This window comes from Lontra canadensis, unplaced genomic scaffold (genome assembly GCF_010015895.1).
Source record: "Lontra canadensis isolate GAN:19392208 unplaced genomic scaffold, GSC_riverotter_1.0 scaffold168, whole genome shotgun sequence".
In the NCBI taxonomy this organism is placed as follows: Eukaryota; Metazoa; Chordata; class Mammalia; order Carnivora; family Mustelidae; genus Lontra; species Lontra canadensis.
In genome coordinates this window covers 443,019-466,638 of record NW_022631162.1, presented here as the reverse complement: position 1 = coordinate 466,638, position 23,620 = coordinate 443,019, and the positions used below count along the sequence as shown (strand labels likewise).

The window sequence follows — 23,620 nt, the reverse complement described above, 5'->3', positions numbered from 1 at the left end:
TCCTTCCTTCTCTGCCCCCATGGAGGTCCCTCGGGATCCACACAGGCAAGGCCGGCCTGGGGACACCCCGTGTGATGCCGAGAGGAAAGTACTCATGCTCTGAAGCTGGAACAGGTCCTGCCTGGGAGGCCAGCCTCCCTTTGCCATCTCCTCCACCCCTCCCTCCACACCCATGCCCAGCCACCGTCTGGGCCATCCTCAGCCTGGCCCCCATGGAGGGGGAGGGAGGGTCCCCCAGGCCGCAGGCAGAGCCTGTGGGAAGGACGCCAGAGCCCTCCAGCCCCCTGCTGCTCTGAGCTTCTGGGAGGGGGACTCCGGACAGGTCAGGGCACAGGGACTCTGGCCCTGAATGGGGTCACTGGGAGACCAGCCTTGGTGCTTTGCTGGAAAGCCAATCTGAGCCCTAAAGAGACAACCTGCTCTGACTCATGTGGGGCCTTAGAGGAGGTCTTGCCAATGCCCTCCCTGGGCTGGCTTCTCTCTTCCCCAGGAGCTCTGACTCCGAGCGAGAAGATGAACATCCTGGGGTAGATGCAACTGACCCCCACACGGAGAGCCCTGGACGTTGACTCAGCTGCAGCCCCTAATGAGACAGCCTTCCACGCGGGAGCAGGAAGGTTCAGGTCAGACGTGAAGAGGGACTTCCCACTCGTGGGGCTTCCTTGCCATGAGATTAGTGAGCGGAGTAGATGTCCCTTCTCCTCCTGAAAGGACACTGAGGTCCTGGTGAAGTCAAGTTAGCCCGGCCTGAAGAGCGGCATCTTGAGAGTCCCAAGACGTGTGGGCTCTTTACCCCCCCACCCCCTCCATTTTCATTCCAGGTCCTCACTCCAGAAGGGTAGCCCCACCTCCTTCTCTATTTACCCCGAAAACCCCGGATTCACGTGGGTGGTTTGTGGTATCCCCATGCCCTCAGTGTGTGGCGTCCTCCGGGGGAGAGCGGAGGATGAACGAGAAACGTGGGGAGCCCCTGCTTCCCCTGCTGGCCGGGGTTCCTGAGAAAGAAGGCCTGAGCGTCACCCAAGGCCTCAGCGGAACTGTGAGGGCAGACGTTCCCCCTTCTCCAGCCCGCGGACCCTTCTGCACACAGCCGGAGCCCTGCACACGCATCCAAGAGCGTCTCAGCTCGCTGTGTTGGCCCAACAACCACCGGGTCTCCTGAGAAACTGACCTGCCCAGAGACGGTCCTCACTGCCCCCTAGACCATGCCCCCACGGTAGCCCATGACCCGTCTTGCTTCCCAAATCACACCATTTGCTCACAACCCAATATTCAAGCCAAAGCCAACAGGGTCAAGGTCCCCGTTAGATCTCTGTCAAACTGTCTTCCCCAAAACTCTACCAGCCTAGAGCTGGATAACAGACTTTTTTCATAAACAAACAAACAAAACGGAGTGGGAATGACCGACTGGCTCAAGCCGGGAGGAGTCCCCACCAACGCCCTGGCTGGTTGCTTTTCTTTTCTTTTCAAGATTTTATTTATTTATTTGACAGACAGAGATCACAAGCAGGCAGAGGGGCAGACAGAGAGAGGAGGAAGCAGGCTCCCCGCTGAGCAGAGAGCCCGATGCGGGGCTCAGTCCCAGGACCCTGAGACCATGACCTGAGCCGAAGGCAGAGGCTTTACCCACTGAGCCCCCCAGGCGCCCCTGGCTGGTTGCTTTTCAATCCTGCACCAGGCAGCTGCCGTGCTGGTGAAGACCAGGTGGTGAGGCGGGAGGGCTGGGGCCTGGCAAAGTGCAGAACGGGGCCCAGGCGGGTCAGTCTCCATAACGCAGGGAGCACCGGCAGGCACTGCCCCCTCCTGCCCCACGACAAATACATGGAGAAAGCTTTGGGATCAGGGACCCGCCCAGGCTCCGTTATACAACTGAGCAAGCCGACAAGTGACTTCGGTCACGTGGATTCTATTTTCTGGGGCCTCTCGCTAGAACATGGAACGCCTGTCTCCCCAGGGGAAGGATGCTCTAACACGTGCAAGTGTGGTCCTGGACCCGGCAACACCCGCGGCAGCCGGGAGCCCAGTGCCAAGGCAGCATCTCACCTGCCCCAGACCTTCTCACTCAGAATCCACACTTCATCCAGACCCCGGGGGGCTCGGAAGCACGAGGAGTCTGAGAAGTGTGGCTACGGCGCCCAGAGGTGAAAGCGTCCAGAGAGACAGGGTTAAGGTGGTCACACTTCCTGCACCCTGGGCTGAGGTTGCTTTCCCAGGACTACAAGAGGTCCGGCTCCGCTCCGCAGATGCGGAAACGGAGGTCACGGACCCGAACCAGGGTGTTCTCCGCTAGGCTCCGCAGCCGCCTCAGAGCTCCCTCCACACTGTGCCCTGGAGACCACAGCCTCAGGAATTACCAGCAACGCGGTTCACCTCCCTTGGCAGCGAACCCAGACTCTTGTCTGCATTCGGACGAGGACTTCTTTGCTCATCCGCACATCCGCCAGACTGGGAACTGCGAGAAGCAGGCACTGGGCCATATTAATAATAACTATGATTTATTGACTATCTACTGTGTTCTGGATTCGGATCCCTGATACATATTCCCTCCCACTTAGGTAGCTACTACTGCCCCCATTTCACAGACCAGAAAACTAAGGCTCCCGCCAGGCGGTTTGGTCCCACAGACCTGCTGGTAAGGAAGCCTTAGGGCCCTCCAGGGGTCACCCAATTCTAGGGTTGTGTTGCAAGGGCCCAGTCTCTGTGACCTGGCCCTGGAGTAAGACCAAGGCTACATGCACACACTAAATCCTGTAGGTACAGGCGCTGCGCCCCCGCGCTCCATTTTCTGCATAAATGGAGAGCGGCAGTGGTGCAGATAATCCTGAAGTCATTTCAACTTGGCTTTGCAATACATTAGTTGTTTTTTTTTTTTGCAAAGTCAGATTTTCCTTTCTAATTATATTTGGCTCAAACTGACATTAAAATGAGTTTGCATTCCCACTTCACCCACTGCCTGGCGAGAGGCGACCTCCCAGATGTGTGCGGGGTGATAGGCACACGAGGGCAGGATCCGAGTCTCCCAGAGCAGCTGACAGCAGCAGGGGCAGCAGCCCAGGCCACATGCGTGTGCTGGAAGAGCAGGCGGTGGGGGCGGGGGGCACCCCATCCCAGTGCGGGCAGCTGGCAGATTCCTGGGAGGCTGGGTTGCAGGCACAGAGCGGCAGGCCAATGGCTTGGGGCTTGGGATTAAAACCCAGGAGTCCTGATGAAAGTCCTTCTGGAGAATGAGGGCACCGATGTGGCAAAACCTCAACTTCTCTCAGGGTCTCCGCCCGCCAGGCTGTCCACCCCTGGGTTTCTGCTCCTCTGAAAACGCCTTCGTCCCCTCTGAGGTCCCCCTCTCTGCCCCCATCTGCCCATCTCAGCTCCTTTCCTCGTAATAACCTCCCAGTTAAGCGAATCGCCTGGGAAGAAGCCGCTCAAAGCTCCTCCTGGCTTGACAATGCTGGGTAATGGAGCGAGCAGGGCCCCAGGCTGTTCCTCGGAGAACTGGGGAAGGAGGGAGGAAAACTCCGCTAAGCAGATTACAAGGACAAAGTTAATTTAGAGATGAGCTCGGTTGGGTGGGGGTGGGGAGGAGGCTGCTGGACGCAGGGGGTGAGGAGATTTGGGGCAAGTGGGCTTTAGAGAAACAGCCTTTGTTCCTGGAAATCATAATCCTTGGGAGGGACCTCCACTCACTCCTTCGAATTCCTGGGCTCCTTCCGTCCGGAGCAGGGGGCACAATCGGGGACTGTCCAGAGCAGACTATCTTCACCAGCATAGCACTGCATTCCCAGGGCTCCGGGCATAAGCCCCTGAGCCGCACATCTGTGGACGTCCCCTCCCCCGGCCGGGCTCCCAGCCCCCCAGGCGGCCACTGTGAGACCTCAGCATTTTTCACATTCCTCCCTCACAACCTTGATCCTATAGGACTGTCACAGTGTTTGTCCAGGGACTGAGAGTGTGCCCCAGGGGCGGCCACCACACTCCACTTACCTTCCTATCCCCGGTGCCTGGAAGAGAGCCAGACCCAGCCCAGCCCTTCAAACAAGAACACCTGCTCAGGGGGACACAGGCTCCCACCCCACTGGCAGGAGCCTTCTTCAAAGGTTTCCATTGGAGAAAGGGAGCTTCCGAGCACACCCCCCCCACACACACATATCGACAGCCAGCACAGCCCTGAAGTCACCCCACAGGGATTAAGTCCAGACTGGCCCTCAGATGCAATCCGAGGGTCCCCCTAGACTCTGGAAAGCCCCCACCCAGGCTCCCAGGACCGGGCACAAGGTACCTAGGATCAGGCCCCTGACACTGCTCTGCTCTGGGATCCCTCCACGGAGCTCGGCCCCCACACACCTTTGTGTCAAACCTGAGGACTCTGTTCATCATCTCAGGGGGTCCCCAGCCCAGCTCACAGGTCTGAGACTCCCCAGGGAGAACTGGTATCTCTCTTGGGTTTTTTGCTCCGTCAAACCCTGACTATCTGTCTACCTCACCTTGTTCTTTAACTGAAGGGCTGCAAATCTCGCCGGCCGCCCCTGTCCATGAAGAGGGTAAGAGAAGAGCACGTTTTGGTGAGGAGTCAAGTAGGGATCAGACTTAAACAACAGAAGGCCCTGGGGCCACACTTCCAACAGGACAGTCTCTGGGCTGGCTTCTCAAGCCCTTCCAGGTCCAGTCCCCGTCTGCTCTGAGTCCCCTCGCCCGTTCCCCCCCAACACAATCTCCCCCTAAAGCCAGGCTATGTGGACATCTGCGTTCGGCAGCCACACCTTGGCTCCGGAAGTCCTGCGGGTCGGGTAACGTTCTCCCTCTTCCTGCCACACGCACGTCCTGTCCATCCTCAGACCCACTTCCTCCCCGAAGCCCTTCCTGGCCTCTTCAGCCCACGCCAAGTCCCCCGGCGGGTCACTCCAGCTCTGCGCTGAACGCTGCACTCCCGGCACGGCAGCGTCCTGCCCAGCGGTACCGGGAATCCCGCCGCGCGCACATCTTAGCTTCTTGGAGGGGACAGACCCCCAGTGGCACGTCATTTTTAAAAACATTTTTGCACAACACCTATCAGGATGTGTTGGATATAGTAATACACATTTGCCGATTTGGAAAAAAAAAAAGTTAATTCTCCCCATTTTCCATCTTCCCAGAGGAAGGAGGCCTCCTGAAGCTAAGTGACTGACACTTAAATCCTGAGTGAGACCCCGCAGGGCAGGGAGAGGGTTCTGCTGGTCTGCAACAGAGATGTCTGGCCCACAGGAGGCACAGGACGCAGGGCCAGAGTGCCCACTCCTCCCACACGCCTTCCGGGGCGTGCGCTCACTCCTCACACGGCTTCAGGAGGAGATAGGGGCAGAGAACAGCATCCCACAACCCGGTCCAGAAGGATCTACGTGCCTCACTTGGCCTGGGGGGAGTGGGGGGGGGAACCAGCCCTGCAGGCACAGAGCACCTGACGTGGGCTTCTGCTGTCCCTTCTCCATCTCAAAATCCAGGCTGTGCTGCCTTCAGGGAGAGCCCAGCACTAGGTAGGGGAATTTTCTAGGGAGTGCTGAGATTTCCACCCCTGGATTTAAGACCCTTCATTCTGAGGAGGGTGGTTGGCTACAAGGCCCATTTATTTCAATAGGATCCCAATTTTGTTAAATGGGCTCAGGAAGGGCAGAAAGGAATGAGGCATCAGCCCCCAGAGACTACAGAGGTTAATAAAAGTTGCTGGAGAAATTAAACGTGGAGGGAGGGACTGGGAGCTCCAGGAGCCGCAGAAGGGGAGCCACCAGGTTCTGACTCCCTTAACCTTGCCGGCAGTGTGTGCGTCTCTCACAGGCGATACGCGGGACAAGACAAGCAGTGGTGCCCCGAAGACTCAGGACGGCGCCCTGGCTGGACGTGGCCAGCCACCCAGACACGCGGCAGCACGGCACACCCGAGCTCTGCTGAACGGACGTTCCAGGGGAGGCGTGGGTCCGTGACAATGCACGTGCGGGCGGGTGAGGTGAGTGTGTGTACGTGTTGGTGGGGACAGCATGCATGCGTGTGGGCAGACACACACTTGGGGTGCGGGGCCTGCGTCCACACGCTTCCATGCAGCAGCAGAAGAGGGGAGGTGCTGGCCCGGGGGGCTTTCTTCCGAGAGTCATCTCCAGCCCCCACCCCAGCTGTGTCCCAGCCCTGCCTCTGGCACGGACTGGCTGCTTCCTCGCTGACAAGCTGCTTCTCTTCTTCGGGTCTTCCAACCATGCAACGAGGACAGCAACTCCTGCCTGTCCCAGACGGCTGTCCGTATTAAGTTAGTTACTAATACACACAAAACACCCAGTGGGTCCTCCACACACACGAACGACCGTTTCCCTCACTTGAAGTGAGCCCATTCTCTTTCCTGCCTTGCCCTGGCCTCACGTTTCAGGACCAAAGACATGACTGGGTCTCTCCCCTCCCCTGTGGACCACCCAGCCCCATGCCCCCAGGCCCTTCCAGACCAGAGCCTCCTCCAACAGACTGCCCAGTAAGACTGTAAGACTGGCTGGAGATACCGGGAAGAAACCACGCAGGGGCTGGGAGGTCAGGAAGGGGCGTGGCTGTCTCAGCTCCCGATGCAAGGAGAGGGAGTTCCCCACCCCGGCACCAAAGACCCCCAGAAATTGGAGACTAAGGAATTGGCCCCCAGCCCTCCCTCCAGCCCTGCCGCTACCCTTCACAGGTCATTTCAGTGCTTACAGCCTGTTGGCTCATCTCCTCAATGGAGAAACGGGCACTACCCTACCTGTACTGTAGGTGGGCCGTCTGCCTCTGTTATATGAGATGGAACAGGTCAGAAGGCTGAAACTGCAAGGCGCCACACAAATATACAGACAAGAGACTCTACGGGGTAGGAAGAAATGGGGTTGACGCATCGCAAACCTCCTTCTGCTCATAGACGGGGGCAGGAAGCTCCCACCCGCTCTGAGTAAAACAAGCGGGGCAGGGAGAGGGACGCAGCCCGGGCACCAGAAGCAGCCTGCCCGCCACTGTGGGGAGGACAGGGAGGCCGCTTCTCCCTTCCAAGGCTGCCTCAGCTCCTCGGGAGGCCGGACACCCGTGCACGCGCCCATCCTGGAGGTGCCTGGCAGAGGGTAGGCTGTGCAGCCACACAAAGCGAGTTTTAATCTGGGATCTAACACCCCAGGTACAGCCTTGAACAAGTCAATTAAACTCAGCTTTGGGTTCCTTATCTATAAAATGAGGAGGAAGGATTTACTTCACAAGGCCATTAAAAGGGATAAGAGATGATATGAAAAGCACACAGTAGGAATGCGGGAAGCACACAGTAGGAATTCAATATAAAGTAATCTGATGTTTGGGTGTGGAATCCACCTCCCACGAGCACTCCTCGCCCACGCTTGACCAGGCAGAGCATCTCTGGAACAGGCTGCCCGAGCCCCCAGCCTCTTTGTCTGCCAGGAAGGGCCTGGCTTGGAAGTGACCCACCGCCCGGTGCTCAAGTCTTGCCTGTCTGCTCTGGCTGCTCCAGAAGTCAGCCTTGCGTGCAGTTCCCAAATGTGCGGTTCAGGGACCCGTAAGTCCGTGTTCAGTATTAGCCACAACGCAGGGTTGCAACTGTTTCTATTTGCCAAGCACAGTCCTTTAAAGAAAAGCCACTTAGGAGCACCATCACACCATCCAAGAAAAACCATCCAATGCTAAAAAGAAATGTAGAAGGACAGAATTGTGGAATAAAGGATTGTTTTGAAAATGTGAATGAGGGGCGCCTGGGTGACTCTGTGGGTTAAAGCCTCTGCCTTCGGCTCAGGTCATAATCCCGGGGTCCTGGGATCCAGCCCCGCATCGGGCTCTCTGCTCAGCGGGGAGCCTGCTTCCTCCTCTCTCTCTCTGCCTGCCTCTCTGCCTACTTGTGATCTCTGTCAAATAAATAAATAAAATCTTAAAAAAAATGTGAATGAGTTTACCTTTACGGGATGCTGCTCACTCCCTTTTCTCCCTAGTTCCCATCCCACTCTGGACCAGGAAAGATCTGTCCCAGTGAGGCATCAGTCCCTGGGAGCATGTGGGGTCCCTGGACAGGGCAGGTGGGGGCGTGGGGTAAGGGGAGGGTGTGTGTGTGTGCAGCCTTTGAGGTCCGTTGGTTTCCACAACTACCAGCGAGATATTTAACCTATCTAAAACTCAATTCCTCATCCATGAAAGGGGACAATTACAGAGCTGATCTCGGGGCCTGTCGCACAGATTAAACTAGCTAATGCGATAAGAAGTAGTTAGCACTAGGGCTCCATAAATGATCTGTGTTATTTCCAGCCTCAGGAAGGCAGCCACCTCAGACCAGTGTCGCCTCCTCACTGCCTGCAAGAGGCCCGGATCCTTCTCCCTGTAATGCCAGCCTCTTCGACTATGCTTTCCTCCCAGCCCCAGAGCTCCTGAGCTCTCCAGCCCACAGGGGCTGCTCCGTTTCCCTCCTGGGTCTGCCAAGACCCAGTGCTCTCTAGGAGAGGTCCCTGAGGAGGTGCTGAAGACCAGGACGAGACATGGAGCAGCCGGAGGCGAGGATGGAGCAGCAGCAGGAAGACACAGACAGCGGCCTGCCGCCCTCCACGTGCAGCTCCAGGTCCTGAGGGCAAGCGCGGCCGGGCCCCTCTCGTGCCAGACACCAGTCCATGGACTCAGCACACAGCACATTCCATTGCCATCACAACCCTGGGAGGTACGATTTCTATCCTCGCTGTCCAGGCGAGCAGAGTGAGGCCCAGAGAAGGTGCCTGCCTCGCTCAAGCTGACATGACATGTCTACCAAGTGACTGAGGGGGTGTCACCAGGGATGGACTAGCCTGAGGCCTTTCCCACACTCTAGCGCTTACATCAAACCAATCAATTGATCAGAGTCAAGGGCACTCACCGAGCACGTAGCGCTGGTGTCAGAGACTGAGGGGGTGGAGGAGAAACCAAGACCTGGTCCCCAACGGTACAGAGGCCAGAAGAGCCTCCACCAGAGGTCAGGGCTCCGGGCTCTCAAGGCGAAGGGTGAGAGCCAGACAGTGCTGGCTTCCTGGTCCCCACCCCACCGGAGAACCCAAGGCAGAGCAAGACACCCCCAGGCCAGCAGCCTGATAACCAGCCTAAGGTGGGAGCAAAGGCCTCCAGGCCTCCTCCTTGGGATCCAAGATCCTCTGGGGTCTGAGAGTAATGCCCACGGAGCAGTGAGCTCAGGCTCCCTTCAGCTCTGAGGGGAAGCTGGAGCCCCGTCAAGGTCAGAGGGCAACCTGCCATCCTGATCTGTGCCATGTCTCCCCAGCCTCTTCCCCAGCCTCCAGGCCTGCTCTAGGCTGGGTGGGCACAGGTTGGGGTGGGGGGTCATCTGCAGCCCATGTGCAAGGGGGAGGAGAGAGCAGGTCCCCCACTACTGGTCCTTCCACACTCCTGTTCCCAGCCAGGACGGAGCTGTACTCAGGCAGCCGAGTCCTGGGAATTTAGGAGGTTCTTGACTCTTCCTTTGGCTCCTCACCCCAGCTAAGCTGTGGCAGGGGTAGCTAGGGACCTCTGGGGGCTGGAGGGACAGATTTTCCCCTACCCCCAGCTCCATCCCCCAGAGGCAGCTCCCGCCCTGAGCCAGCCTGTCATCCCACATTGCTCTGATTAGCTATAATCTTTCTTTTTCAATTTCTCCTCCCAGAGACTGGGGAGAGAGAAAATCTCCCAGAAAATGAATAAATATTTCAATTTTCGGCGCAATCAGTCTGAGGAGCCGGCGCATGATGGAAACGGGGGGAAGGATAATGGTTTTCATTTAGATAAGATACAGAAAATTATTTAGTGAAAAATGAAGATTGATGAAGCCCATTGAAATTCTTTAAAACGCGATTTTTATTTCTCTGCCTGGGCTGAATCTCTCTTTCCCCCTTCCCTCTGCCCCCCTCAATTTGACTGCCTTCTGCCACCTTCTCCCCTTCTCCCCACCAACAGCTCCCCCCCTGCTGCCACACCCCCTCCCCCTTTTCCTCTCCCACTACCCCAGTCCCACCTGAAACTCTCTCTTTCTAAGGATGGAGGCCAAGGAGAGGTCACCCACCCTGTGAGTCTCCCAGCCTCCCTAGGTCCCCTGCTTCCTCTGTCCCTGCCGGCTCCCCAGTCCCTCCCTGGAACCTTGGCAGGGACTTCCTCTTTCCTCCCCTCCCCATCCATTTTCCCCCTTCCTTTCCTTTGGCACCCCTCCCCCACCCAAATACTTTGCACACTCCATCGGGTCTCTGGTCTTGCTCTCAGCCCCTTGGGAGGCAGGGAGGTGGAAGCCTGGCTCACCGACCCTCCCCCTTCCCAAAGGGAGGACGGCACACAGCACACTCCTCTCCTGACCGTTTTTTGCTCCAGATTCAAGCCGCATGTCTCTCCTGTTTGCTAACTGCAGCTTTTGTTCCTTGAAGCTCATTTTGTTCCATATTGCTGACATGCCAGGGCTCCAGGAAAGGGACAGACCTAAGCTTGCCCCCAACACACGCTGATAATGACCCAGCGCCCCCCTCATCCCCCCCCCCAGCAGCCAGGCGAACAAAGTCAAAACTTGAGTCCTCTTCCCAACTTTCTGCCAAGCTGCTGCTTGGCCTGCCAACCCCAGGGCCAGGCCTCCTTCCCCAGCACCGCCTCCCACACCACTCACACGGGATGCACACCCTTCCCAGATCTTAAGCTTGTGTTAGGGGCTTGGGTGCCTTTCCAGGAAAGAAAGATCAAGACCAGCCCCCCACCAACTCAGCCAGGCTTTGCCTTGAGAGCTGGGGAGGGGCATGGTAAAGAGAGGAGGGGTCCAGCACAACACCCCACCCCTAAACACACACACACACACACACACACACACACACTCCCCAGCCCCGGAAGGGAAGGGAATTAAGAACAGGGCAATGTCTGAGGGTTTCTACCCAAGCAGACTTCCCTCCACCAGATTCCCCTCCACAGAAAAGGAGACCACCTCCTCCATGATGCAGTCTGTCCACCTCCATAGGTGTCTGCCTATATGAACGTCTGCTCAAGTTTCTTTGTTTGCTGGAGGGTTGGTCTCCGTAGAAGGGTTTCACTGTGTGTGTGTGTGTGTGTGTGTGTGTGTGTGTCGCGTCCTTGTAAATGCCCGCCTGCATCCATGCCCTGTGTCTGGGTGAGTTTTGATGTGTTTGGGCGCAGGAACGTGCAAGCCGAGGCGGGGGAGGAGTCTGTGTTCCTCGGGGTGTCAGTGCCTTTGTGTGTATGTGTCTGTCTCCGTTTGGGGATGCTTGTGGGTCTATCTGTCTCAGTAGGTGAGTCGTCTGTCTCCCTGTCTATGACTGTTTTTTGGTGTTTGTGTGTCAGCTCCATTTTTGGAAGGGGGCGGCTAGCTCGGCAGGATTAACTCTTCCCTCGAGTGAGACCCAGGAGACCAGAATGCACACCCACGGAGCCCGGCGCTGGCTGAAGCCTGGGCCCTCGGTCTCCCCAGCTCCCCACCCCCAACCCCCAGCCTCAGGAGACACTAACGTCTTCATCTCTCTCAACCTCTCCCTCATTTCCCAGCTTCTCCCCTGCCAGTTCCAAATATGCCCCAACATCCACACTTTCCCGCCCCCAAGCGGGATGTGAATCCCCCCTCCAAGTGCCCCCCTGAATATCGAGCCGGCCCGAAGCTGCCTGTGGAAGTCCACTCCCCCGCCCGCGCCTCCGCGAGCAGCGGTCCAGCCAGAGGCCCCCAGGCGGCCCTCCCCGTTTCCAGAGGGGGCGGCCCAGGCGGGAGGGAGCGCCCCCCGCCCCCAGCAGGGCCTGGGCTGGAGCTGGGATTCCCTCCGCGGGATCTTCGGGACCGGGTCCCCAGCTTTCCGCGCACCTCCCACCCCGAACCTGAAATCCCACCCTCCTCCCAGCCCTAGCCACCCTCGCGTCCCCCCTCCCGCAGGACCCGGGCGTGCGGACTCCAGGCCTCGGCGGGCAGCAGCGGGGAGGCTGCCAGAGGCTCCGGGGGGCGCCGTGGGCGCGTTCGGGTCCCGCGACGGCCCGGCCCCCACGCTCGCGGCCGGGGACAACTTGGGCGCATCCGCGGGAAAGTCGGGCCCGCGCCCGGGGTGCGGGCTGCCTGCCGGGAGGGGCGGCGAGGGCAGGCGGCCGGGCTTACCTTGGGAGAAAGTGTCGGAGAGAGTGAGGATCCAGACGAGGAGGCTCAGCATGCTGCCCGCCGCCCGCCGCGCCGGGGCCCCGAGTTGGCGACCGAGCGCGGGGCGCGGGCGGGAGGAGGGAGCGGGGCCGGAGCCCGCCCCCGGCCCTGCACACGCGCGTGCACACGCACACACACTCTCGCACGCGCGCACCCCCGCGCGCACAAACTCACTTCCCTGCCCTGAGCTCTCCTGCGCTCTCGGCCCCCAGCCGCGGCCCCCGCCCTCCGGGCCGCCCCGGCCCCCGCGGTCCCGCCCTCGCCCCGGCCCGGCCCTCTCCCGCCCGGTGCTGCCGCTCGCCCAGCTCGCGCTCTCCCGGGCTCTTCCGCCCTCCGCTCCTCCGGGCCCTCCCCTCCCCTCCCCTCCCTCCCCGCCCCTCCTGACGTCTCCTCCCCCAGCCCTCCCTCGGCCCTCGGGCCCCCGGCGCGCACGCACACCCCTCGCCGGACTAAGATGCCGGCAGCGCGGGACCCGGGGGGACCAAGGAGCGGCCACGCGCCCGCCCGTCACACGCAGCTTGGGGCCCGCGCTGCCGAGGGGGCGGCGGGTTGTGGGGGCGGCGGGGCGAGGACCTGCCCCTGGGCCGGGGCATGGCGGGGATGGGGAGGCAGCGTGAGAGCTCCTGTGTGTGTTTGCGGGTGGGGGGGGGGGGTTGGCGGGGGGCGGGGGGGCGCGGTGGGCAGGTGGTGGGGTCTTGGAATCAAAAAGCACAAAATCCCTGGTTTGGGTTTTTTGTTTTGTTTTGTTTTGTTTTCTTGTTAATCCCACACCCAGAATCTAACCCCTAGATTCCCGAAATTGGGAATTCTCGGTGGATGACTGAACGCTGGGGCGGGGATGCGATGCGGGACTCTCCCCACCTACAAAATCCGGGGCTGGGCACTGCGAAAGGCTTCTCGGAGCCGCCTGGAGCCCCTGCCCGGGCCACACAGTGGGGCCAGGCCAGCTGTCGCAGCCCGCAGCCCGCCGGGAAGGGGAGCCCTGGCCTCCTGCCTTTGTTCATCCTGGGTGGTACCGTCCAGGAGGAGAAAGTAGCCAACTCCGCTGCGGGGAAGGGCCAAGGGGAGGGCGGCCACGGGAGGATCTCTAAGCGCCGAGGAGTCTGAGATCCTGTGGGGTTGAGAGATGTGGGCACTGGGACGGGAGGGAGTTCCTGGCGAGAGCAGCAGGGGCATGGCTGGGGTCTGCCCGTCCTAAGAGCCCAGCTTGGCCACCGGGCCCCCTCCCAACGCGGACCAGATGCTTCTGCTCACGCTGTCGCTGGGGGTGCCTGGAGTCCCAGGGGATGAGCGGAGGAGAAATCACAGACTTGCACAACTTCGCAGGACTCGGTGGGTCTAGAGAGGCCTCTACTGCCACCAGCTCCTCGGTCTCCGGGGTCCCTAACACTCCCCGCCGAGAATTCTCGCGGCCGGTCCTCGCGGTCGGGCGCGCGGCTCTCTGGGGCCCCCTGCTGGTGAGAGGCTGTTTTTCCGCGGAATCTGACACGGGGCGGGGGGCTGGGGGGATGGTCCAGACCCAGCGCGCAACCGGAGGGCGCAGGTACGCGGGCTGAGACACACAGGAGCTCCTGTTCAGAAGCATGCCGTGCACAGACCCGGGGGTCCTTCACACGTGCGAACACACGTGTGCACAGGCAAGCGCACGGCTTAAGAGGAGAGAGCCAGAGGCAGCCCGGAGAAGGAGGAATATAATCACGAACACATTCGCACAGCCGCACACAGCACGGACACATAAGGGCTTTTCATTTACACGCTCATTAATCATGCATTCCACAGATATTTCTTTAGTGTCTGCTTGTGCTGCACTCGCAATTCTAGGCCTTGGAGATACAACAATGAAAAAATTTTTAAAGAGGATAAGTCCCTCTTTCCTCCTGTTCCATTCTGGAGGGGAGGAAGAGGAGTATTTACGGCCTCTCTCTATACAAATGTATATAAAATATACCACGTTGCGGTAGATGCTGTGAGAGACAAGAATAATAAGGGAAAAGTGCTCTGCCAAAGCACCATTTGAGCAGGGACCTGAAGGAACTGAGGGATTCGGGTACCTGAAGGGGAAAAAGAGCAGGTAGGTGACAACAGCCAGTGCAAAGGCCCTGAGGTAGAGGTGTTCTTGGTGTATCAGTGAGACTGCCTTTTCTCCTTCTTACTCTGCTTAAAGGTGCATGGAAGTGAGGCCCATGGTGATAGTTATTTGGGATAATGTTAAGAAGAAAAAGCCCAGAAGTGAGGGAAGAGAATATTCTAAGCTTAGAGCTTCTTACCCACCTTCCTCCAGCTTCAGTTCAGGTTTGATGGTGATTCTTAGTGTTAGGGGGACTCGGTTATCAAAAGTTATCTCGTTATTACCTCGAAGCCCTAGCAGCAGAGGAACCCAATTTCTCCAGTGCCTCCACAGCTGAAGCACTCACCCCACCCACCCCCGTCTCTCCCAGTCCCTTAACTTTCTTCCCACTTCTCTTTAATCTCAAGTCCTTACCAGCTCCATTCATACGTAGCAAACACACTTCTCCAGAATCCCCTCCACATGAGCCATTCGACATCCCTGATTCCAGAGCTGAAGACCCCTACTCCGGCCCACGATCCTCGACACCAGCTGCAGATCATAATCTCCTGAGAAACTTTTTCAAAACACCAGTGCCTTGGCCTCGCTTCCAAAGACTGCTTGTTCTAGGGCGAAGCCCCAAGCACTGGTATTTTTAAACATCTCCCCAGGCAATCCTAATGGGCAGCCAGGGCTGAGAACCACTGAGCTCCCCAGGCATCGCCCCCCCGCAAGCCTGGGTGTACCTGCCCCCCCAGCAGTGTTGCTGAGAGCCAGTCCTGCGACACCTCCCCTCCTGCAATGCCCCTAACTTTGCTCCACTCTCCTCTCTCCTGCAGGGGCATTCACAATTCTAATTAAATTAACGGAGCCTGGTAGAGTCTAATCACAGAACCCTCATCAAACTGGAAGCATTCCTGGGGCTGCGGCCCCAGTGTCGGGGGACGCTCCCAAAGGCAAAGCCTGTGTCTTCTCTGTCAGACCAGACATACTTCCCCAGGACAGAATATCCACCTCCCCTATCAAACTCGGGGCCGCTTGGGGTCAAGTGCTGTTCATGCCCCTCTCGGGTCTGCAATTTCCTGAGAGCAAGTTGGGGAGCCCCCCTCCCACCCGAGGGGCAGCAGAGAGGCTGAGAACCAAGCACATGGAACCTCATCTAGGTTCTGTCCTTTACTTTCTGTGGGACGTCCACAGCTTATTTACCTGACCTCCCTGTCCTTGGTTCCTTCATCTGAAAACAGGGACGGGAGCACTTGCTGTGGGGGGAGGTGTGAGGCTTAAGTGGGTCGCTTCCGTCCAGCCCTTAGTGCTAGGCACAGAGTGAGCAGGAAATGCTAGCTGTGATTATTTTCTCTGTGGGAGCTCCCCGAAGCAGGGACATTCGAACCTACCTCCTGCCGGCTTGGTCTCCGTCCACAGACACAGGGCCTTGCCCAGACAGAGGTATGCATGCGCGCCTGGAGGCGGAGGAAGTAATCCCCGAGGACACCTTCACCCAGAAAAGGGAGAGAAGCAGCCAAAGGTTATACATGGAGTTAAGAGAAATATTAATAATTTTTTGAGCACAAAAGCAGAAAGATCAAGAGGTCAGAGAGTGAGCAGGAAGGCAATTTATGACCATCGGCGGGAGAAGTCACCCTGAGAGACAGAAATGAATTTTTTGTCTCAATGAGGGCTAAGAACAGCAGAACAATTCTATAAATTGTCCTCTTTCCCCCAAAGGGGGCGGAGGACTGTGTTCCTGCTGCTTCCCAGAGACGCGCAAGAGAAAGGCCAAGATCCTGATTTTCAGCCTGGAAGATGGGCCTGCCCGTGGAGGATCCCTGGACTCCCCGGAGCCAGAAGTCATCCTGTCTGCACCCTGCTGTGGGAAGGGTAGTCCCGAGCGTGAGCGGTGCTGTCCTGCTCCCAGCTCCTCCCTGTTCCTTCCCCCTGTCCTGTCTGCCCACCCCAGGGGCTGCATAAACCCTTCCAGATATCAGGCCTGGGGCTTTCCTGCTGCTACATTTTCTCCAGCCCATTTTCTCTGGTTCTCAGTCTCCTTAGACACCCAGCTTTGGGGACATACAGGAGGGCCAGGGGACCGCCTCACCGGCCATGGGGAGAGACTCAGAACTGTACCATGAGGGGAGCCAGCGGAGGCAGAAGAGCGGCCTCAGGGGTCCCTTGGAAGAGCTGGACAAGGCAGGCTCTCGATGGGGCTGGGGTGTCAGTGGATGCCTGAGAGAGCGGTGCTGCCAGTGAAGGGGAAAGACTAGAGGCCAGACCCCTGGAGAGATGCCTACTGGGAAGCAGCAACCACAGTATTTATGGGGAGGTTTGGACGGGGTGTGGGGGGTGAGCTGCTTCGGAAGGGCTTAGGAAGGATGAGCTTGGCAGAGACAGGCTCCCGTGGTGTGTTTCCTGTGTGCCAGCCTCGAGTATAAGCAGTGCGCCCCATTCCCTACCCCATTCAGCCTCAGAATCTAGCTGCAACACGCAGACAGTTTGCTCTAAATGGACCCGTTATCTCGTCTTTGATGTCATGAGGATTTCATGGTCTGAGTTCACAGGGATCAGAAGACCCCCGTCTTCAAATGAGCAGCCCAGCCACGACCAGCTCAGAGAAAGAGAAGAGGGTGGGGGCGTGGCGTGGGCATGAGGAAGGGAGACCAGGGAACAGACTCATTAGGAAAAAAAAAAAAAAAAAACAGAAACAGTAAAGTAAGCCCATGGCACCAATCCCCGGCCTCAGAACCAGAAGGGCCTCAGACCAGGGGGAGCCCAGCTCCCCTCTGAGATGGTGAGATGCTCCTTCAAGGCCGCAGAATAAGTTCCAGTGGGGCGGGGACCAGCGCCCAGACCTCTTGCCTCTGAGGCCAGGGTCCACCCGTGTATCTGGCTAACTCCCACCTCTGCACCCCAGAACCATCCCAGATGCTTTGTCAGCAGAACCCCTGTGGTCCAGCCGGCTCTGATCTCCTGCGTGTAGTTCTGGTCTCCTGTCGGTATCCGAACATGGGAAATAAGGGAGCAGAAGTGGGGGATCCCCAGGAGTAAGGGGGGGTCCTCTTCTCCCTTTGGTCCTTGGCTTTGGCTTCCTTGGGTCCTACTCCCAAGCCCACAGAACTTCAGCATTCCCCAGGACTCCTTTGAAGACCTAAACCCCATCATCAGATATGTTTGTACAGGAAGGGGACACAGGTGGCAGCTAATGTTTGCGCGGGAGCCAGGGAGCCGATCGCATCAGCAGCAAGCATTAGGCCTGGAGGCTGCATTAGGGTCACTGAACATCATAGAAGGTTTAAAGGTAAAGGTGAATCAAGTCCGCAGGAATGGAAATCTGAAGGTGAGGCTTACTTAACCCGTACTACAGGAAGGGCCATATACTTAAAGCAAGACCCTTACCAATGTCACAGCAGCCCTGGCTGAGGGCTTGGGTCCCGATGAGCTCGTTCACCCATTTGCCCATCTGCTCACCTCACGGGCACGTAGTGAAAGCTGACTGTGGCCAGGCACGAGGCGAAGCCTTTGGAATGCAAAGAGGAGGGAGGCTCACCCTCTTGCTCTGCAGGAGCCAGTCTTGGGGGGAAAGACAGACAGATACTGAGATCTGAACTGGGAGGTGCAGAGAGAGAGAAACGCCCATGTTTTTTTTCCCAGAACAGAAGAAGCCTGGAGTTTCCTGGAGTTGAGTGTTGAGAATTGGCATCTCCTGTCACAGTCTCAAGTTTTGTCTCTAGACCTCTGTTTCCTGCCAGATCTGCTGCCCCCTGCCCTGGTGGCCTGCAGCAGGGAGTTGGGGGCTCTTCCCTGCAGAGGCCCACGGAGGCCTTCCCTGGGGCGTGCAGTGGGCTCTGCAAAAGCTCCCTGTCTGAGCATGTCCCGTCCGGGCCCAGGATCAGGCCCAGCTGTGCCTGCCAGGCAGGGTCTGGCTGCCGGCCTTGGTGGCATTTCCGAAATGGACAGATGGAGAATGTTGATTTAATGTCCCTCCAGTGCCTCAGTTCCAGCCTCCAAGACACAGCCAGCTATGAGCCTCTGCCATCACGTCCGCCCCTTTAGACCATGGCAGGCCCCCCTCCTTCTGCAGCTCTCCTCCCTGACCCTCACGTTCCTCCAGCTCCATTCCTAAGTCCTCCCCACAGGAGTCTAGGCTTCAGGTAGAGACCTGGGGAACGCAAATCCAGGGAAAAAAGTCACATTGCCCATGAAAAAGAACAAACAACAGAAAGCTGGCCACTCCTTCTTGGGCCCTCCTTCCCGGGCCTGTGACCAGGGAGGGGGAGTGGGCTGCCAGGGGACTGGGGAGGGGGGCGTGGAAGCAGTCGTCAAGAGGTAAAAGGTTGGAGATATGCAGGAGCGGTGGGGCCCAGAGATGCCAGCCCAGCGGCACCGCGCCGGGAGGCAACAGGGCAGTATTGCACACTTACACACTTGCTAAGAGTGCATGCTACATTACGTGTCCTCATCACAAAGGAAAATAATAATAAATAAAGGAGGTGGGAGGAGACTGTTGGAGGGGATGCATCTGTTTCTGGCATAGACTCTGGGGATGGTTTCCTGTTTGCACTCCCGTCTCTAACTTCTCCAAGCTGTACACATGAAATACATACAGCTTCTTGTGGGTCAGTCCCGCCGCGGTGTGGTGAGAAGGGCAGCAGCCTCCGTCCCGTTTAAACCCAGGAGCTGCTGGTCTGCACCTAACCACTCCTCCCTCCTCACCATCCCCACCTCCGTCCCCAGTTCCTGGAAGGCGGGATCGCTTCCTGCCACGTGCACAGTCACCCCCACTGTGGCCCGCAGGGTCTGCTCCACCCCCCCACCCCCACAGAGCGGCCCTCTGCAGCCCCTGTGCTCTTTCTCAAGCTCAAATCCGACCACTTGACTCCTCTACCTGAGCCTCCCCGATGGTTCCCACGGCCCTTAGGATCAGACCCAGAATCTTCCCTGGGCTCCCGGAGCGCTCTGGGACAGAGCTGCCTTGCCTCCCAGCCCTTGCTCCTTGCCAGCCCTCTCGGTCCTTACCTTCCAGCTCTCTCCGCATCTCAGCTTCCCTGCTTCTCCGGCGCCCTTAACTAGCCGCAGGTCTCCGTTGCAGCTTCTCCGCTATTGCTTTGTCCACAGCGCTGATTTTCACCAGGCCTAACCCCATCTTGTATCTTGTCCCCTAGACCAAGTCTCCTCCTCCTTCAGACCTCCCACTGCCATGTCCCTTCTCCAGGCAAGCCTCTCTAATTCATACAACAGGGGAGGTCACCTTGCTATGGCCCTCCAGCACCCTGATTTCAACTGGTGACGTCAATCACACGTGGGATCAGGGGTTCAGTGTCTGTCTCCTGCTGACTGCGAAGCCGTCCTGTGCGGGCCAAGACGGTGCTGGTAGCGTCCGCGGTGGCGATCGCAGTGCCTCCCGTGGAGTCGGCTCCCAGCACTGAGAAAAAGAGAGAGACGTCCCTTTTCTGAATTGTGCAAAGCTTCCATTTCACAGCGTCAGGAGCCACAGAGCCGACAATCGGAGCAGGCGAGGAGGTTTGGGCATGTGGGGAGTTGTAGGAGATCACCCTTTCGGGGTGCTGGAAGAAGAGCAGAACCAGCAGGAAAGTTTATCTCCTCTTGTTCAATGTGAGTGTGCAGTGGGGAGACACATATTACCTCGGATGTGCAAAAAAAAAAAAAAAAAAAATCCCAGGAACGGCCAGAGAAGCTATAAATACAGCCGAGCATCGGGTGACATCACCTGAGCACAGTGTGGCGATTCATGGCCCAGTCACAGGGCCCTAAATTGTATTTATAACGGTGTAACTCACTAGTACTTCCCCGGCCCGCCTGCCCTCCCTTGTTCTCCGGGTGGATCGTGGCCCCATTCCTCCTTCATCCCACAAAACAGCTTGGCGGGGGCCCTGCTCTGGGGGGACGAGCAGGCTCTGGGGAATGGAGCTTCGCTCTGAAAAGGAGCGTCCAAAACCCGTCAGTGGTCCCCGTTTCCTAGTGAAACACAAACACGTAACCCGGGACCAAAGACGTGCAAAGCCACGCCTCTCTGGCCTCCACTTACCTTGCAGCCAGGGGCAGCGTTATTGATTTCCAGCCTTATTGATTTCCAGCCTTATTCCTACGCTGCGTGGCCCCTAATTCTAATTCTTCACTTTTCCCAAAGAGCATTTGATTTCCACCCTGGTGCCCTTGCTCCTGTCTCCCTCCATGGGGCGTAATTTTCTGCCATAAATCTCCAGCCAGAATGTCTCCTCCAAAGCCCAACCCAGAGGCGCCCTTTCACGGACCTGCTCCAGGATGACCTTTCCTGCCCCAGGATGACCTTTCCTGCCCCAGGATGACGTGTCCCTTGCTCCTCTCTTTCCAGTGCCGCTGACTTCCCACCCTCTGCTCCCTGGGCCACCTGCTCACTCCTCCAGGCAGGCACATGGGTACGTCTCATCTCCCCCTCAAACTAGGAGCACCTTCTACACATCTGAGATCCTCTCTCAGGTTCTGCTCAGGACCTAGCATGGGGAGAAGCTCAGAGAAGGTTTCTTCAGTCAAATATCTGTCCCCTCTGTAAGCCTGGACCCGGCCAAGCATCTATGGTAGGTCCGGTGCTGTGCTAGAAGCCGTCCCAGCATTCTGTTCAATCCTCATAGCGACAAGGAGGGCGTCACCTCCCCCACTTCTGGGTATAGGAACTGAGGCAGAGAGAGGTTCAGGGGCTGGCCCGAAGGCACACAGAAGGAAAGGTGACCGCAGGATTCACCACCAGCATGGCAGACCCCGCTGAGATTCCTCTGTTCCAGGAGCCCCGGGGCTGTGTGCTCTGCAGCCTGGTTTCTATCGGATACCCCAGGACGGGCATTCTTTCCTAAAAGACCCCGCACACCCCCTGCCTCCTCTTCCCTGTTCACAGGTGCTTCCAGACAGGCTCGCTGAGGTGCTGGGTTGTCACAGGTCGCCACTGTGAAAGTAGCAGCCCTGGATTGAGCCCTCGCCGGTCTCAGAGCCCGTGGAGACACAGAGAGGAACTGTCACCCAGCAGCTACCCACCCGCCGTCACGACACTGGCTCTCTTCTCCCTTCTCCCCTCCTCTGCTCCAGATCTTCTCCGGTAACCTCACCACCACCCCTCAATGGAAAGAGAAGCGGAGTTGACCTGAGAGGCTCCCTGTTTGCACCAAACCACCAAATGCTCACCTCAGGGCAGGTGGAAGCTAGAAATCATCCGAGGTGGGTGAGGTAAGTGTAGGCGACGCCACTCAGCTGGGCTGGGACCTGAGTCACGGTCCCCTGCAGACAGACATGCCCCAGAGGGAAGTGGGGCGGGGGGGCAGGTCACAGTGGGAGCAGCAAGTTGGAGCCCAGCAGGAAAACGGTGCGTCTTTCCAGTGCGTCTGTAGCCAGTCAGCAGCACGGGGCTTGCTGCCCTGGGTGGGACCTAGAACACCTGCCGAGCGAAGTGTTTCTGTTGAAAAATCGCTGTGAACATTGTTAACACTTTGTATCTCTTCTATTATTGCTTAGGTTTGAAAATTGACTAAAAATGATGCCAGGATGCTGTCGGCTTTCTCCCCCACTCCACCTTCTCCCGTGGGCCACCGGCGTCCCCAGCACTGACGGCAGAATCAAGCACATTCATTCCCCACGCCACGTGGGAACTGAAGAAGTTTGCCTTCGGGGATCCGGTCTCTCTCTCTCGAGACTTTCTGTCACGATCCCGAGAGCTCTCCCTTCCTCCAAACCTCCTCTGGTGAATGAGTTTACACTAAAACATGAAGGACTCCATATCCTGCCCCCCACCATGCCCAGCCCCCAGCCCCAGGCGTATTTTCAAAAAGAGGTAGGGCTCAATCCAAAGGAGCACACTTCTGTAATTATGAGCAGCTTTATGCTTGTCAGGGTGCCATGGAAGTCCAATAGACAGAGCTTCTAGAACCCCTAAAATAACGCCTAGCCAAGAGTCCACAGCCGGAGGTAGACTTACCATCAAGGTCACTGGGTTCGCTTGCTCAGGACCCTCTAAGGCTCCGGGCGGCCTCTGCCGGCATGCTTATGTGGCTCCGCATAGAAGAGGCGAGAGTAAGTACCACAACCACGAGCGATGACGTCTGCTGTCTCTTTCCACTAGGACTTCCCCTCCAGCCCACCTTCCTTCGTGGCGGGGGTGGAAAAGCCAGGGGCATTTTGGTGGGGGGTCTGCTAAGTGGAAATTGAATTGGAAGTCCAGTTAGGTTGGATTAAAGGCTTGTGTGATGTGGCTCCCGTCCCTTGCCTGTGTGATTAGAGCAGGGATGGCTTTCAAGAGTGCTCCAAGGCCACCACGCTGACTGGCGCAGCATCGAGGCATGTGGACGCAGAGACCCAGGGGGCCATGGTGGCAAGAGCATGTCCCCTAGCATGCGGATCTGGAAGCAGTGTCTGAAATGTATGGTATGAGAAGCTGGTCCATGGGAAACACTTCTACTCAGCAAACCTGTAACGCTGTAAGCGGTGGGTTTGTTTCTCACGGATGCTGTGTGGACATGAAGTTCTGCCTGGGATGTGTCTGACAATGCCACATGGAAATTACACACCGGTGGAAAACGCTTCCCCCCTTAGATGTGAAGAGGTGAATTATAATGCAAAATGCAGACGATTCTGGAGGAGACACTATTTAAGTGGAAGAGTTAGATTTCTGATAATCCAATTAACAATGAAGAATAACCTGTATGATTACAGTGGGTAAAGTTTTACATTTCTTGGTGATTTGACAAAGAACGTAACACTCACAACAGGGCCGCCAGGACAGGGGCGATCTGGCTAATCGCGACTGCTGTCCTTCACAACCAGTGTTTAAGGCTGGTGACAACATAAGAGAACTCGGACTGTCCTGAAATCTTACAGCTCAATTACAAAAAACAGTGTATAGATCTCTTTTTCGGATTTGACAACAATCCCAAGATTATATATGGTATTATCTGTACAGCACTTTTAAGGTTAAAAGACATTTTTAAAGACTACCAGTCTTTAAAAACATTTTGATCAGCCACACTGGAGGAAAACTGAACTATCCTGCTCTTTTGACAAAAAAAAATTCTTAAATCATTATGAAGAACCAAAGGCTATGCAGCCAAAAAAGGAGAAAAAATACGACATGGCATCTCAGACAGTTACTAAAAATGATTATGTTATTTTTCCAGGTTTTTAATGATTTTTTAATTTGCCAACTTTTAAAAATGCATAACTTGTTATGATTCCTTTTCTCATTTTTAAAGTACAATTTCACTTCTGTATCTACTTTTGCATTTATAATTTTGTATTCCTTTTCTTTAAGGGGGTTTCTTCCCCAGCCCACCAAACAATGTAGGCTTCAGGTCCCACAAAAATGGATTCACTCTGTCTATAGGATCAGTATCTTATTAAGAAAATGATGAATAATGATGATGATAGTGATGGTGATGATGGTGATGATGGTGGTGATGGTGGTGGTG

At 57.1% G+C, this 23,620-nt stretch overlaps 1 protein-coding gene across 2 annotated transcripts in view; it reads right to left on the bottom strand.

Annotated features, from left to right (window-relative positions):
• The window catches only part of KIRREL1 (kirre like nephrin family adhesion molecule 1), an 82,454-nt gene extending 70,120 nt beyond the window's left edge, over window positions 1-12,334 (bottom strand). For both annotated transcript variants that reach the window (XM_032845675.1, XM_032845676.1), the window contains exon 1: window positions 12,095-12,334. In XM_032845675.1, the coding sequence (XP_032701566.1) occupies window positions 12,095-12,146 (52 nt within the window). In that variant the 5' untranslated portion in view covers window positions 12,147-12,334. The remainder of the gene's footprint in view (window positions 1-12,094) is intronic.
• Between the last annotated feature and the right edge of the window lie 11,286 nt (window positions 12,335-23,620).